At 44.9% G+C, this 12,510-nt stretch overlaps 1 protein-coding gene across 1 annotated transcript in view; it reads left to right on the forward strand.

Annotated features, from left to right (window-relative positions):
* ITGA9 (integrin subunit alpha 9) overlaps positions 1-12,510 on the forward strand; it is a 323,466-nt gene that overhangs the window by 243,108 nt on the left and 67,848 nt on the right. The window contains exon 19 of the mRNA XM_069475539.1: positions 11,351-11,437. Within this exon, the coding sequence (XP_069331640.1) occupies positions 11,351-11,437 (87 nt within the window). The remainder of the gene's footprint in view (positions 1-11,350; positions 11,438-12,510) is intronic.

Here is a 12,510-nt window from a genome sequence, read left to right on the forward strand (position 1 = left end):
GGTCTTGCAGTTAGGGATGGTTGACTTCAATTTGTTAACAGATTCTTAATTTCCTATACCTGTGGTCCTGAAGAAGACAATCACCAGGATTGAGGAAAGTTTTGTTTTTTTTTTTTTGTTTTGTTTTGGTTTGGTTTTGATCTCCATTTTGGGCAAACACAAAGGTTAGCTCTAAACAGGGTTGATTTAATGCTCCAAGGAGGAGGAACACATTACAGGAATGAGAGAGCTTATTCAAGTCATTTTGAATTTGTATTGGTTTTTAAAAATGTAACATTACACTGTTTTTACTCATTTTAAAGCTTTCAAAGCACTTTTTTTTTCAGGGCCCAGAGAACTATTTGGGAGGAGACTCCACTGTTTCCACTCTGGTCCGATGGTTGTTCTGATCTCCGAATGCCAGTGGTTGGTCCAGGGTGGTTTCAGGTACACTCCACATTTCACTGCTTTGCTTGGGTGGGGAATTTCGCATCAACAGTTAGGTGGTTCGTCTGTCTCAGACATTTGTTCTGACTATAGCTTGCGCTGGCTCCACTTTTTTAAGCTTGGAAAAAACAAACCCAGAATAGTCCAAGCCTTGGCTTCCAAGTGGGGATTTTGACAAAATTTCAAGGAAGCAACTTGCTTCGTAGTGCTTTCTTTGCCCTGCTCTTCCCAGACACCTCTCTGGTTCCCTCGGTTGCCAGCTCCTGTCCAGCAGAGGGTCTGGACCCGCTGCCCCCGCCTCACCAGGCCAGCACCCAGACTTGACGTCTGTGCTGGAGTCACTGTGTGCTCTGCTCCCTTAAGGGTGCTTTTAAGTCCTGAGATCTATGCTGCCCACCTGTTCAGGCTCCATTTCCACAGATCCTTTGAGGGAGGCAGAGAGGGAACTTTTTTGCTCATTGTTTCACGTTCCACTTCACCGGCCCCCTCTGACCCATTCTTATATCACAGCTAAAGATAATCTCAAAAATGTGAATCAGATGGTGTGACTCCCTTGCATAGAACCTTCCAGTGCTTTCACTCTGTACTTAGAATTTAGTTTAAACTCCTTCTTCTGAGCAGCAGAGCTAGGCGTGGCCTGGCCTTTCATCTACTCCAAACATGTGGCCTTTGGTTGGTTCCTTGAACTCAAGGTGCCCTTCCCACCCATGCTGTCTCCTTCCAGACACACACTCCACTTCCCCTTCACAGCTGAGCCCCTTCTTAGCCTGTAGGTCTCAGCTAAATGGTACCTCTTCAAAGAGGCCTCCCACCACCTAAACCAGGTGCAATGCTGTTTGCTTCCTCCAGAATGTGTCTCGAATTCTGTAATTATTTTTAATAGCTTCATTGAGATACAGTTCAGATGCCATACAAGTCACCCTTTTACAGTATACAAGTCAGCGGTTTTTAGTATGTATGTAGAGTTGTGCATCTATTGCCACAATCAATTTTAGAACATTTCACTACTCAAAAACAATCCTCACACCTCTTAGCTGTCACTCCCATCCTGCTATACTCCCCCATCCCAAGGCAGCACGAATCTACTCTCTGTCTCTCTATTGTGGGCATTTTGTATGAGTGGATCGTTTATGTGAAATGGAGCTTGTCCTTTGTGACGAGCTGCTTTCACTTAGCATGAGGTTTTCAAGGCTCATTCCTGTTGTGGCTGCATCAGTACTTCATTCCTTTTCATGGCTGAGTAGTATTCCATTGTGTGGCTATACCACATTGTGTTTATTCATCAGTTGATGAACATTATATTTTTTTCACTTTTTGGCCATTATGAATTATGCTGCTGTGAACACTTATGTGCAAATTTTTGTGTGGGCATATGTTTTCATTTCCCTTGGCTGTGTACCTAACAGTGGGATTGCTGGATCATATGGTAACTTTATGTTTAGCTGAGAAACTGCCCGGCTGCTTTTCCAAGCGGCTATGTCATCTTACATTCCCACCAGCAGCGTATAAGGGTTTCAATCTGTTACATCCTTGCCAACATTTGTTATTTGTCTTTTTGATTGTAGCCATCCTGATGAGTGTGAAGTGGTATCTCATTGTGGTTTTGATTTACATTTTCCCAGAAGGCTTATGATGTTGAGTATCATTTCCTGTGGTTATGGAACATTTGTATGTATTTTCTTTGGAGAACTATTCTGACCCTTCACCCAGTTGTTAGTTGGGTTATTTATCTTTTTATGATTGAGTTGCAAGAATTTTTAAAATATATTCTATATACAAGTCCCTTATTAGACATATGATTTACATTTTTCTCCCATCCTGTAGGTTGTCTTGTCACTTTCTTGATGGTGGCTTTAAAATGCAAAAGTTTTTAAATTTGATGATATCCAGATTATCCCTTTTTTCTCTTGCTGCTTTTGTAATTATTCCTGATTTCCTTTCTAATCGTTTTTTATGTTTGCTATCTTCCCCTGTGGACCGTGTGCTGTGAAGGCAGAGCAGTGTTTGCCATTATAGCCCCGTCACCTACAACACAACCTGATATGGGGCAGTAGTCAGTAAATATCTCCTCAATGGGTTAATGAACAAAAGGGTTCACAAAATGTAAAATTCTTCCTTGACTCACCACGCAATCTTCTGATTGCAATTGCCTTCCCTCGTTGGCCTCTAGGGCAGGAATTCTCAGGCCCTGCTGATGGGAGCCCCATGTTGCACAGAGTGGCCGTATCACTGATTGCAAATGAACACATCGGCCTTCTGACTTCAGTATTCTCCCATGAGCAAAGGATGGGCATTCTTCACAGCTCGATCTGCTGCTCATACTGTATCATTCGAAAGCTGGCTTCAGAGCCCGTGTAGCCAGAAGCCACAGGCTCACATCAAGACAGGGGATGCCACACAGGCTCTGAGCATACAGCTTCCACTTGCCCTGCTGCCTTCTCTCTTGATGCTACCCTGTGCTAAGCCTTGTCCTGAAATGCCTACTCCCTCCATTTCACCCCCTTTCCTACCAAGTCCCCTGTCACTGCCTCTCCCAGCACAGTGCTCTACGCAAATGAGAAAAATCCTTATTCTTTAAAGACCAACCCCGGAGTTACCTTTTTGGTTTATTTACTTTTTTATTTACAAAGAAGGCAAAGAAGGTGGTGCCCTGCTATGAGTTCTTGGAGCAGTCCCCTTACAGCCTGGATCATATTAAACCCATGGTCTTTCCCTGTCTATTAAAATGCATTAATTTAGAGTATTTATTTCTCACTAAATGCTGTCTCCTCAAAAGTAGAGATCCTTCTTATCTTTCATTCGGATTCTGCTTCCCTGTTCTGTGTCTGACATTTCATAGTTGCTTGTTAGATGATTGATAAGTCAATGAAGGTATAGACAGATGACGTAGAAGTGCTCTCCAAGGGAACCTTTGAGTTTATTAAGACCCTAGGAAGGTTTATACGTGATCTTCAGGTTGTCAACATTTTGGATACAGAGAAAAGCATCCTCACTATGACTTCTTGGATCTCATCTGCCTCCAATGCTCCATGATCCTTGACAGATTGACTACATTGGTCCTGGGGTCTCTTTGAAAAGTTTGACCAGGGGATCAATAAAACAGTTGGCCCTCTGCATCTCTGCTCAGGGACTCTTTGCATCACTGTGTTCAATGAGCACCCAGCTGCCCGTAGAGTGGCTGTCAACAGGAGTGCTTGCCCATGTGGCATCATTCCAATGGGAGATCCATGTTGTCATAGTTATGCACCATGTACTGCTCTTGACTCAAGAGTATAATTACTTGTGTTTGTTCTGATTTTGGGACTATGTGAAGCCCTCAGCCAAGAATGTACACTCAGGGCCTGAGCAGTCAGCAGAGACAAGAGACTGTGCGGATCTGGCACATTGGAAGAGCGTGTCTTGACATCTGAAGTCTATAGTTTGTAAAGTGTTCAGACGACAAGTCTTTTCCCCACACGTACGCATACACATATTCAGAGCACCATGTAGAGTGTTCCATAGGGAGACATGCTGGGGAGCTGGGTCAGGAGAAGGAAGTTAACATTTAGGGAGAACATGCAGAGGAACAGTTATAAGCGTAGTTTTGGGGAAGGGATGTGCCTAGCTCAAATCCTGGCTGCATCATTTGCCAGCTGGGAAACCCTGCACAAGCAATGTAACTTCTTTTGTGTTCCTCCTTGTAAAATGGTAATAAAAAGAGAAGCTACTGCACAGAGTTCTGAGATAATGGATTTAAAGCACTGCCTGGCCCACAGTAAGCTACTGCTGAGTGGGTGCCATCTGTGTACTCCGTCCTACACCTACCTGCGCTGGCAGTCCAGCAACAGTCCTGTGAGGCAGGTGTGAAGACTTCATTTTACAGGTGAGAAACAGGAGGCTTGTAGAAAGAATGGTTAATTTGTCTGACAGCACATAGCCGGTACATACGTGAGCCAGTAATCAAAATTGAGACACCAACGCCAAAGTCTGTATACTTTGTATGCTGCAAGCCCGTGTGCTTTTCTTCAGGGGTAGGAATTTCATGGGCCCTGTCCCCAAAGAGTTCCCTCTGGGAATAGGACTCTGTGCTGGTGAGGCCCGGGTTGACTCATCCTGGAGTGAAGCCAGTAAGTCTTTTCTGGGAATAAATTCTCTCTAACTTACTCGACCAGGTTATTGAGAGCCCCTGCTCACCTCTGACTCTGCAGTTGATTAGGGAGTTTGGGATGAAGCACTTCCCAAATTTACCTGAATTCTAAATTAAGTGAGTTAAAGTAGAGGCCTCATTTACCAGCTCCCAGGGGTCACGCTTGGTGTGCCTGCAAGAAGGGAAAGCTCTGAGAGGAACATGAAACTGCCAGACTGACAGCCAGGCGTGCACACATGAGGGTTGTCTTCAGTTTGACAAACACACGTGGGAGCTAGAAAATGGGAAGTCAAACATCAAACTCCACCCGGCACTGAGCATAGACCTGTCCCTGACCTCACAGATTTTCTGTTTCCAAAGAGCGCTGCGTTGGTGGGCAAGTAAGGCCCTACTCCAGACTGAAATCATAATGCTTGCATGGTTGGGAGGAAGGAGCCCAAAGGCCAAAGAGGCTTGCTAACTTCATTGTCCAATTCTAACCACCGCATGTTACAAACACAGCTGGAGCCTGGCTCTACTGGCCAAGCTCCCGGGGCTGGGACAGCCGAGGTATGTCTGGAAAAGAGAAGGTCTTTGCCAAGGCAAGCATCTCTCATGCCAGGCAGACCAGCAAAAGAACTTCCTCTTGCAGTCCCCTCATGTGAATCCCCCAAAGCCAAGGCCTGTTCATTTAATAAATGCAAATTCAGGAGCTACTAAGTGCCAGGCTCGGAGCCAGGCACTGAGAATACAGAAATGAGTATGTACCAACCAAGTATGCTTTTCATTATGGGGTTTCTTAAATGTTAACTGATGATTTCCTGATCCTGAGAGTAATGTACAAATGTTCCTCAACTTACAATGGGGTTACATCCCAATAAACCCATCATAAGGTCAAAATATCGTATGTCAAAAATGCATTTAATACACCTAACCTACCACACATCATAGCTTAGCCTAGCCTGCCTTAAATATGCTCAGAACATTTACATTATCCTACAGTTGGGCAAATTCATCTAGCAACATAGTACACTGCAGAGTACCCGTTGTTTGCCCTGGTGATCGTGTGGCCGGCTGGGAGCTGCGGCTCACTGCCCCTGCCCAGCATCGCAGGAGTATCCTCCTGCTTTCCATTGAATGCCTATCATTTTTGCACCATTGGAAAGTCGAAAAATCTTAAGTAGAACCATCATAAGTCGGGGACCATCTGTATGTTGGTAGAAAATTTAAATTGAATGCCCTATGATCTCCTAGGAGAAGCTCTGATGGTGTTTTACAGTGTTGCATGTCCTTGCCAGCCAAGGAAAAGGACTGGAGAAAAGGCCAGTTATGTGAATCCTCTTGAAATAGGGTCCAAAGTTCTTAAAATAAAAATTATTTTTAAAGTTTTGATTGAGACTTTGCTTGAAAATGAAATTACAGATTGTGAAAATAGATTTACTTCATCCCACATTTAACAGCACTTGTACCATTTTAAATTTATTGTCAAAGATATCTTAGACCCAAGGCAAATGCTTATTTGCTTTATTATCGTCTGTAAAATAATAGGGTCCTAATTTCTGAAACAAAAGAAGGGATGGAGTGCTGGATCGGCAGCTTTTGGATGTGAATTTTCCTACTATATCAAGGGAGAATATCCTGTGTTTCATATTTTGCCTTTTATAAATACAATCACAAAAGGATCATTTTTACAATGGTCTGTTTTTCTCAAGGGCTACTCTAGATCTTTCTTGTTTAAATCTTTGTGTTCTGAAGCATCTTAAAGTGTTATCCAGGATAATTTTGACTTCTAGACCGTTAACTGATCTAACTCTGCCAACCCAGATCTATCGGTGGCTTTGCAATGGTTTGACCAGTTTTTCAACATCACTTTCCTTGACTTCATGAAAGCCTGTGCCTTTTGCAGCAAGATTTCAGTCTTACTCTGTAGTAGATTTGCATTGTATTTGAATCCAGTAATCAGATGTCTTCATTGTCTGGCAGTGAGGGACATCAGATAGACAGTTTGTTTGCTGGTCCATATCCCCAGACAGCTGAGAGTCTTGTAAAAAATGCTCAAGTTAAGTTCTCTAAGTTAAAGTCACTGTAAACAATGATTGGAACATGGAAGGAACCAGAGCAGAGGAGAAGCCTGATCCCTGGAATCTCTCCCCATACCTCCTAGTGGGTACCAAATGCCTGGCAAAGGTAGTAAACAACCCCTCACCAAAGCACCATCCACTGACATGTTGCCTGTAGACAGCTGACAGCTTAGTTTAGCCAACTCTCCCCCAAATTGATTTTTTTAACTGAATTTGATTTTTTTTTTAATTTAAAAACGTTTTAAAATTCTGGATCTTTCTGTGAATAGGGTGTCTGCCTGGCTGCCAAGCAGGTACATGGCTCCATAATGACCGTGATTCTTAAGGTTACGCCCTGGGCATGATCTGAAACCAGAAAATAAAGGGGCTACTGGTGTTGCCTTGAGGTGAAGTGCTCCCCTGACAGCAGCGAGCCTTGCAGATTTTATGAACTGCAGTTAGGACAGTTTTCTCTTCCTCGGTATGGATTTAAACAAGATTTATAAACGTGTGAGTATTCTCCTTCCATTGCTTCTCCCCACCTAGGAGCAATGCCCAGCACGCCCCAGTGGCTTTCAGTGCCAGGAGCCTCCTCGGTGAAGAGTATCACCTGAGGCCAGGCTCGCCAGAAGCAGCACCTGAGATGGGGAGTGATTTACTGGGGCATGTTCCTGGGGGAGGAGGAGTGAAGGGAGCCAACAGGGCTGTGGTCTTGTTGGGGTGGAAAGGCTAGGAGGTGCTCATGGCGCAGGTGGAGAAAGATTACTCATGCAGAAATTAAGATATGAAAGTAATAAAGTTTATTTTATCTTCTTAGGAGAGAGAGAGAGAAAAGAGAGGGAGAGGAAAGAGAGCAGAGAGATGGCGTGGCATCCCAAAGAAAGAGAAGGGAGATGCCAGCAGTGAGGCCAAGTGCCTCGCTGACTTTAAGGGGGATGAAGAGAAAAAAATAGATGGTTGTTGGTTGACAACAAAAACTGCAGGGATGTCAAAGTCCAAGACTTGGTTTCCTGTCCTTCCTTTGGAAGGAATTATCACAGGAGATGTGACCCTGCCGTCAAGATATGGTTGAGGCTGTAGCTTGTTCTTCTGCTGTTTGTATACTCAGGAACTCTGTAAAAGCAGATTCTCAAAAAAAACAATTTTGAAAGAGAGAGATTTACATCTTTTTTCCATCCACTCAGCTTTCTTCAGAAATTGTGCACAACAGAACTCCTGCAGGGTACCTGTTAGTGAGAGAACTCATAGGATTGATCTTCAGCTGTTTCTGGGGAAATTGTAGGATTAGGTATTTTCCTGTTATTTTTGCAAGGCTGCCCCTTTCAGTCTCAGCTGGAGTCGCTTCAGCCCAATCCCATGGGGAGCTCTGGGACATGAATTGCACAATGAAGTTGATCCCACCTTGAGGCAAAGGTGGCATCCTTTGGTACCCAAGTCAATCAGAAGCTGCAGAATGCTTGTTGGGGAGGGCATTATAAGGTCCCAGGCAAAGCAACTGTGGCACCCATCCCCTAAAGGAGTTCTGGGTGGCGCACCAGCACCATCCACACTGGGAGTCACCGTGTTTGCTCTGACACGCCTCTGTGCCTCCTTGGAAATCACAACTGTGGTGGGAGAGGGGTACAGAACTGGAGACTTTTGCCCAGGGCCAAAAGAGTTTAAATGGCCAGTTTAAACGGCCATGTTGGTGCTGACTCTTGGCAGAAGCATAATCCATGACGTCCCTTCCTGTAGAACCATTCTGGGAGCACGAGTTGTGAAGCACATGCTCCACTCTCTTGTTCCTAGAGGTGATGTCTTTGCTTTTCACTCTTCTTGCTTGTCCTCACCGAGATCCAGCCAGAATTTTAAAATTTTTACTTGACGGAGTAGGGTGGAAGAGAGACTTGGAACAATGAAATAAATGCTGGTTTAAACGTTATTTTCTAGCACTTTGGAATTAACAAAAAGAAGTTAATTCAGAAGCTCTTGAATGATAACAAATACAGTTGTCTTGGGTCAAAGCTAAGTAAACTGAGGTTCCCTCAAGTTCCAAAGTAAATTTTTAAAGCCATAGTCATTCCTTCACATACGTGCAAAAACTGAAGCAGTCTTCAGGGCAAATAAGTCTTTCCTTCAGGAATAGCTAAGCCTTTAACTTAAATGTAGAACCTCTCTCCTGGTTTGAAAGGGATTCCAGTGAGGTATTGAACATTACAAGAGGCATTGAGAACTGGGTTGGGTAATCGTGTGAGACATATATATGTATGTGTGTACGCACACGCGCACACATGTGCTGGGACACTCTTGAGAGTAATTACGCTAGGATGACAGACATGCACCAGACCTGTCCCAGGAAAACCAAGAGAGCTAAGCTCACCCTAGACCTGGGCTCATTGTGTCTACTTGGGCCAACTGTGGGCTTTGTTTCTGGCAGGAGGAATATGGGGAAGAAAATGAAGGCAAGAGGCCACCCATGGTGAATCCTTAGTGCTAGTCTTTGGGACATTCAGGTGTTGAGACAGCATTTGAGGACTTAATCTCTGCTTTCCTTATTGAAATTGCCAGTGCCTGTTCTCTAAGTTCCGAGAGCAGCCCTCACACTGCATCACACTGCCATGTAAATGTCTGTTTCTCCGCTGGGAGGTCTGCCCCTTCCAAGCTCTGAGCTCTACAAGGACAGGGACTAACGTCTTTCAGATCTGTGTCCTCAGTGCTGAGTTTGATATGCGATGTGATGACAGCTCCCCAGTGGCACTCAGGGTCCTCTCTGAATCCTGTGCCGTTTCATATCGCACATGTGAACGTATGTCCCGTGAGTGTTTGGAGGCAAGATGGAGGAGGAAAACCTGGGGGGAAGGGCTGAGGCAAGGTGTTCCTGGCAGCACTGCTTAAACAGAGGTGCAGAAATGACGGCAGAGAGCGTTTGTAGAATAGTAACGTGCATATGCCGTGGGGCAGGGGGTAGAGGAATAATAACAGAAAAATGTGGGCCGAATTGGAAGCTGGAATTAGGATTTGGGACTATATTCTGTTGGTGGTAGAGAGGCATGTGTTAAGAAGGTTCCTCTGGCAGCCTGTAGAAAGGACTGAGGAAAGGAAATCTCATCTCAGTGGCTCCTAGACATTATTGCACAGTGGGATCACTTATGTTATCACTTCCGTTTATTGAAAGTGCTCACCCCAGATCCTGCAACCCCTAAGTCTGTTCAATCAACTGGGTGTAGCCCAGGAATCGACATTTTTTGAGTCAGAGTCTTGTGTCAAAAGAGTGCAGTGACATCATCGTAGCTCACTGTAATCTCAAACTCCTGGGCTCAAGTGATCCTCCTGCCTCAGCCTCCCAAAGTGCTAGGATCACAGACGTGGGCCACCGCTCCTGGCCAGGAATCTGCATTTTTAAAGAGGCTCCCAAGGTGATACCAATGCAGGTGATCCTGGGTCTCCGCATGAGCGATGCTGGCTGAGAGTCTGGAGAGTTGTTAGAAAACTTGTAATCGCTGAGAGCAGTTGTCTCCAAGATTGCGTGCTGAAAAAATATACTGGAGTTTGGTTTATATTTATGTATCTCCAATCTTCTGGTTCATTGTATTTTGGGATTTTTTTAATTTTTGTTGCTATTTTCTAAATAAAGTTGTATTGATGTTTAATAGATGGACTAAAGTACGCAAGTCATTGGGTCCTTAGCTCAATGAACTTTCACAAAAAGGTCACACCTGTATGACCACCACCCAAATCAAGAAAGAGAACATTCCAGCACTCCAGGAAATCCCTTCTACTTACTATCTCCCCAATTACTGTCTTGACTTCTAACCCCATAGATTAGCTATTTATCTTTTGTCATTTCCATTTTTTGTGTTTGATAATGTTCATGATATATTAGAATAGAATATGTATATAATTTAGATAGACATAATGTGGTAAATGCTCACATATTTTTCTGATTGGATGCACAATAAAAAATTTTCATTCTGCCTATTTAAACGACTAGAAATGTTGGCCTGAGCTGAGATGTGGGTCTTAGAAATTGGGGAACCTCTGTACCTTCTCCAACATCTGTAAACATACCGTTTCTCCTTGGAAGTCTTGGTCTGGCTTCAGTGACTCAGAGGCCCTGTGGGTTGTGAAGAGCCTCCTGGCTCTCCTTTGACCTTGGTTGGAAGCCACATGCCTGGGTGGAAGACAGCAGCTCCCTGCAGCCCCTCTCTCCTGGTTCTCCGAAGCAGCTCATTGTGTGCAGAGTTCAGCCCAGCTATACTTGGAAACCTCTGCTCACCCACACCCCACCCTGGGAAGACTTGCAGGGGGGCAACTCAGCCCTCATTGCTTCAGGATTTAGAAAGAAGCCCTCTCTTTTCTTGGTGTGATTTCCTTAGAGTTTGTCTTTCCTAAACTACCAGAATTTTGAAATGCAGGATTAGGGTGTGGGCTTAGGGGAAAGGGACCAGAAAGAAGACTTCACTGCCTTTAATACAAATCTTAGGAGGCCTGCAGCTCACCAGTGCCTAGCCCAGTTCACCAGGACAGCCCCAGGGTTTGGATACAAAGCATTAGTTAAGAATAAAGAGTGGTTTTGTCCTCTGCACCTGCCTTCCAGGGAACCAGGGGAAAGGCCAGCAGCCAGGGGAGGACGGGGACTTGGCCCGGTCCGGCGGCTCCTGGTCCCACTGCGACTGCTGTCTGAGGCAGCGCTAAAGGACTCGCCTACCTCACTGGGGCCACTCCCGCACATCTGCTTCGCGTTCAGCTAGCCCATCAGTTGCTGCTTTTTCTCTTTCAGGAGGAGATGGGAATTTCCTGTGAGCTGCTGGAATCGGACTTCCTCAAATGCAGCGTGGGATTTCCTTTCATGAGGTCAAAGTCGAAGGTAAGGGACAGAGGTGGCAGACCCCCACCCCTTCCCACCAGGCACCGACTCCACAACTGCCTCCCCCGAGGAGGTTTCCTCCCACACCCCTGCCTCCTGCAGCAGCTGGGGTGGCCGCCAAAGCCTTGCAACACTCCTGTCCCTGGTGGTGTACCCCAAGGTGTACTCCAGAGGGGCCACGGTCACATGGTATTCGTCTTTGACCCACATGACATACCCCAAATGTGAAAGACACACCATGGCCTGGGCACTTTGGCAAGCAGCATTTGGTTGGCCTTCCTAAAATGCTTTTCCTGGGACACTCTATTGCCACTTTGAGTCCCCGAGACAACTCTGGGAGAGATGAGTTCTGGGCTGGTGACCTACAGTTCTGACCTCGCCACTCCCCTGGGCACTGACAGTTTTCTGAGGAGACCTCACAAAATTCTCAAAACATAAATAACTGTATTCTACTGCATTTTTTTAAAGAAGTAAAAGAGATTATGGTCACTTTAGCATTTAAAAGGAGACAAATTTTCTAAGCTCAGACAATACTGTGGTACAGCATATTCTATAGTATAAACCGTGTTCTAATGTAGTGGTCTGCTATCCGTTGCTTTTGCTTTCAGGAAGCATTCAGTTCAGTAGAACCCAGTGTTGCAAAAGTCAGACCATTGCCTAGAATTCACCATAATGGAACCCAAATATTTAGATATCAAATAAGTCATAGGCTCTCAGAGCTTGATGGAATTCCATTTTGTCCCACCATCTGTTTTTATTGAAATGCAAAGGGATTAACTGTCTTGACCAAGATCACATAGTCAGTTTATGATAGAGCCTGGTTTTATAACCCCTACCCAAGCATTCCTCTCACATTCCCACACATGCCTGACACGTATGTGGTGAAAACCATTTGCTTAGGGAAGTGTTCCCCAAATCACAGGATGCTCACCAATGGGGTGGGACGCTAAGATGATTTTAGGTGGTTCATGAGATTATTGTGGGCAATACACAGACACAGTACTAGACAACATTGACTCTAGATGTGAGAAAGTTACTACCTTTTAGCCTTACTCAGCTCAGGTTTCCATAAC

The sequence above is a fragment of the Eulemur rufifrons genome, chromosome 7 (assembly GCF_041146395.1).
Source record: "Eulemur rufifrons isolate Redbay chromosome 7, OSU_ERuf_1, whole genome shotgun sequence".
Lineage (NCBI taxonomy): Eukaryota > Metazoa > Chordata > Mammalia > Primates > Lemuridae > Eulemur > Eulemur rufifrons.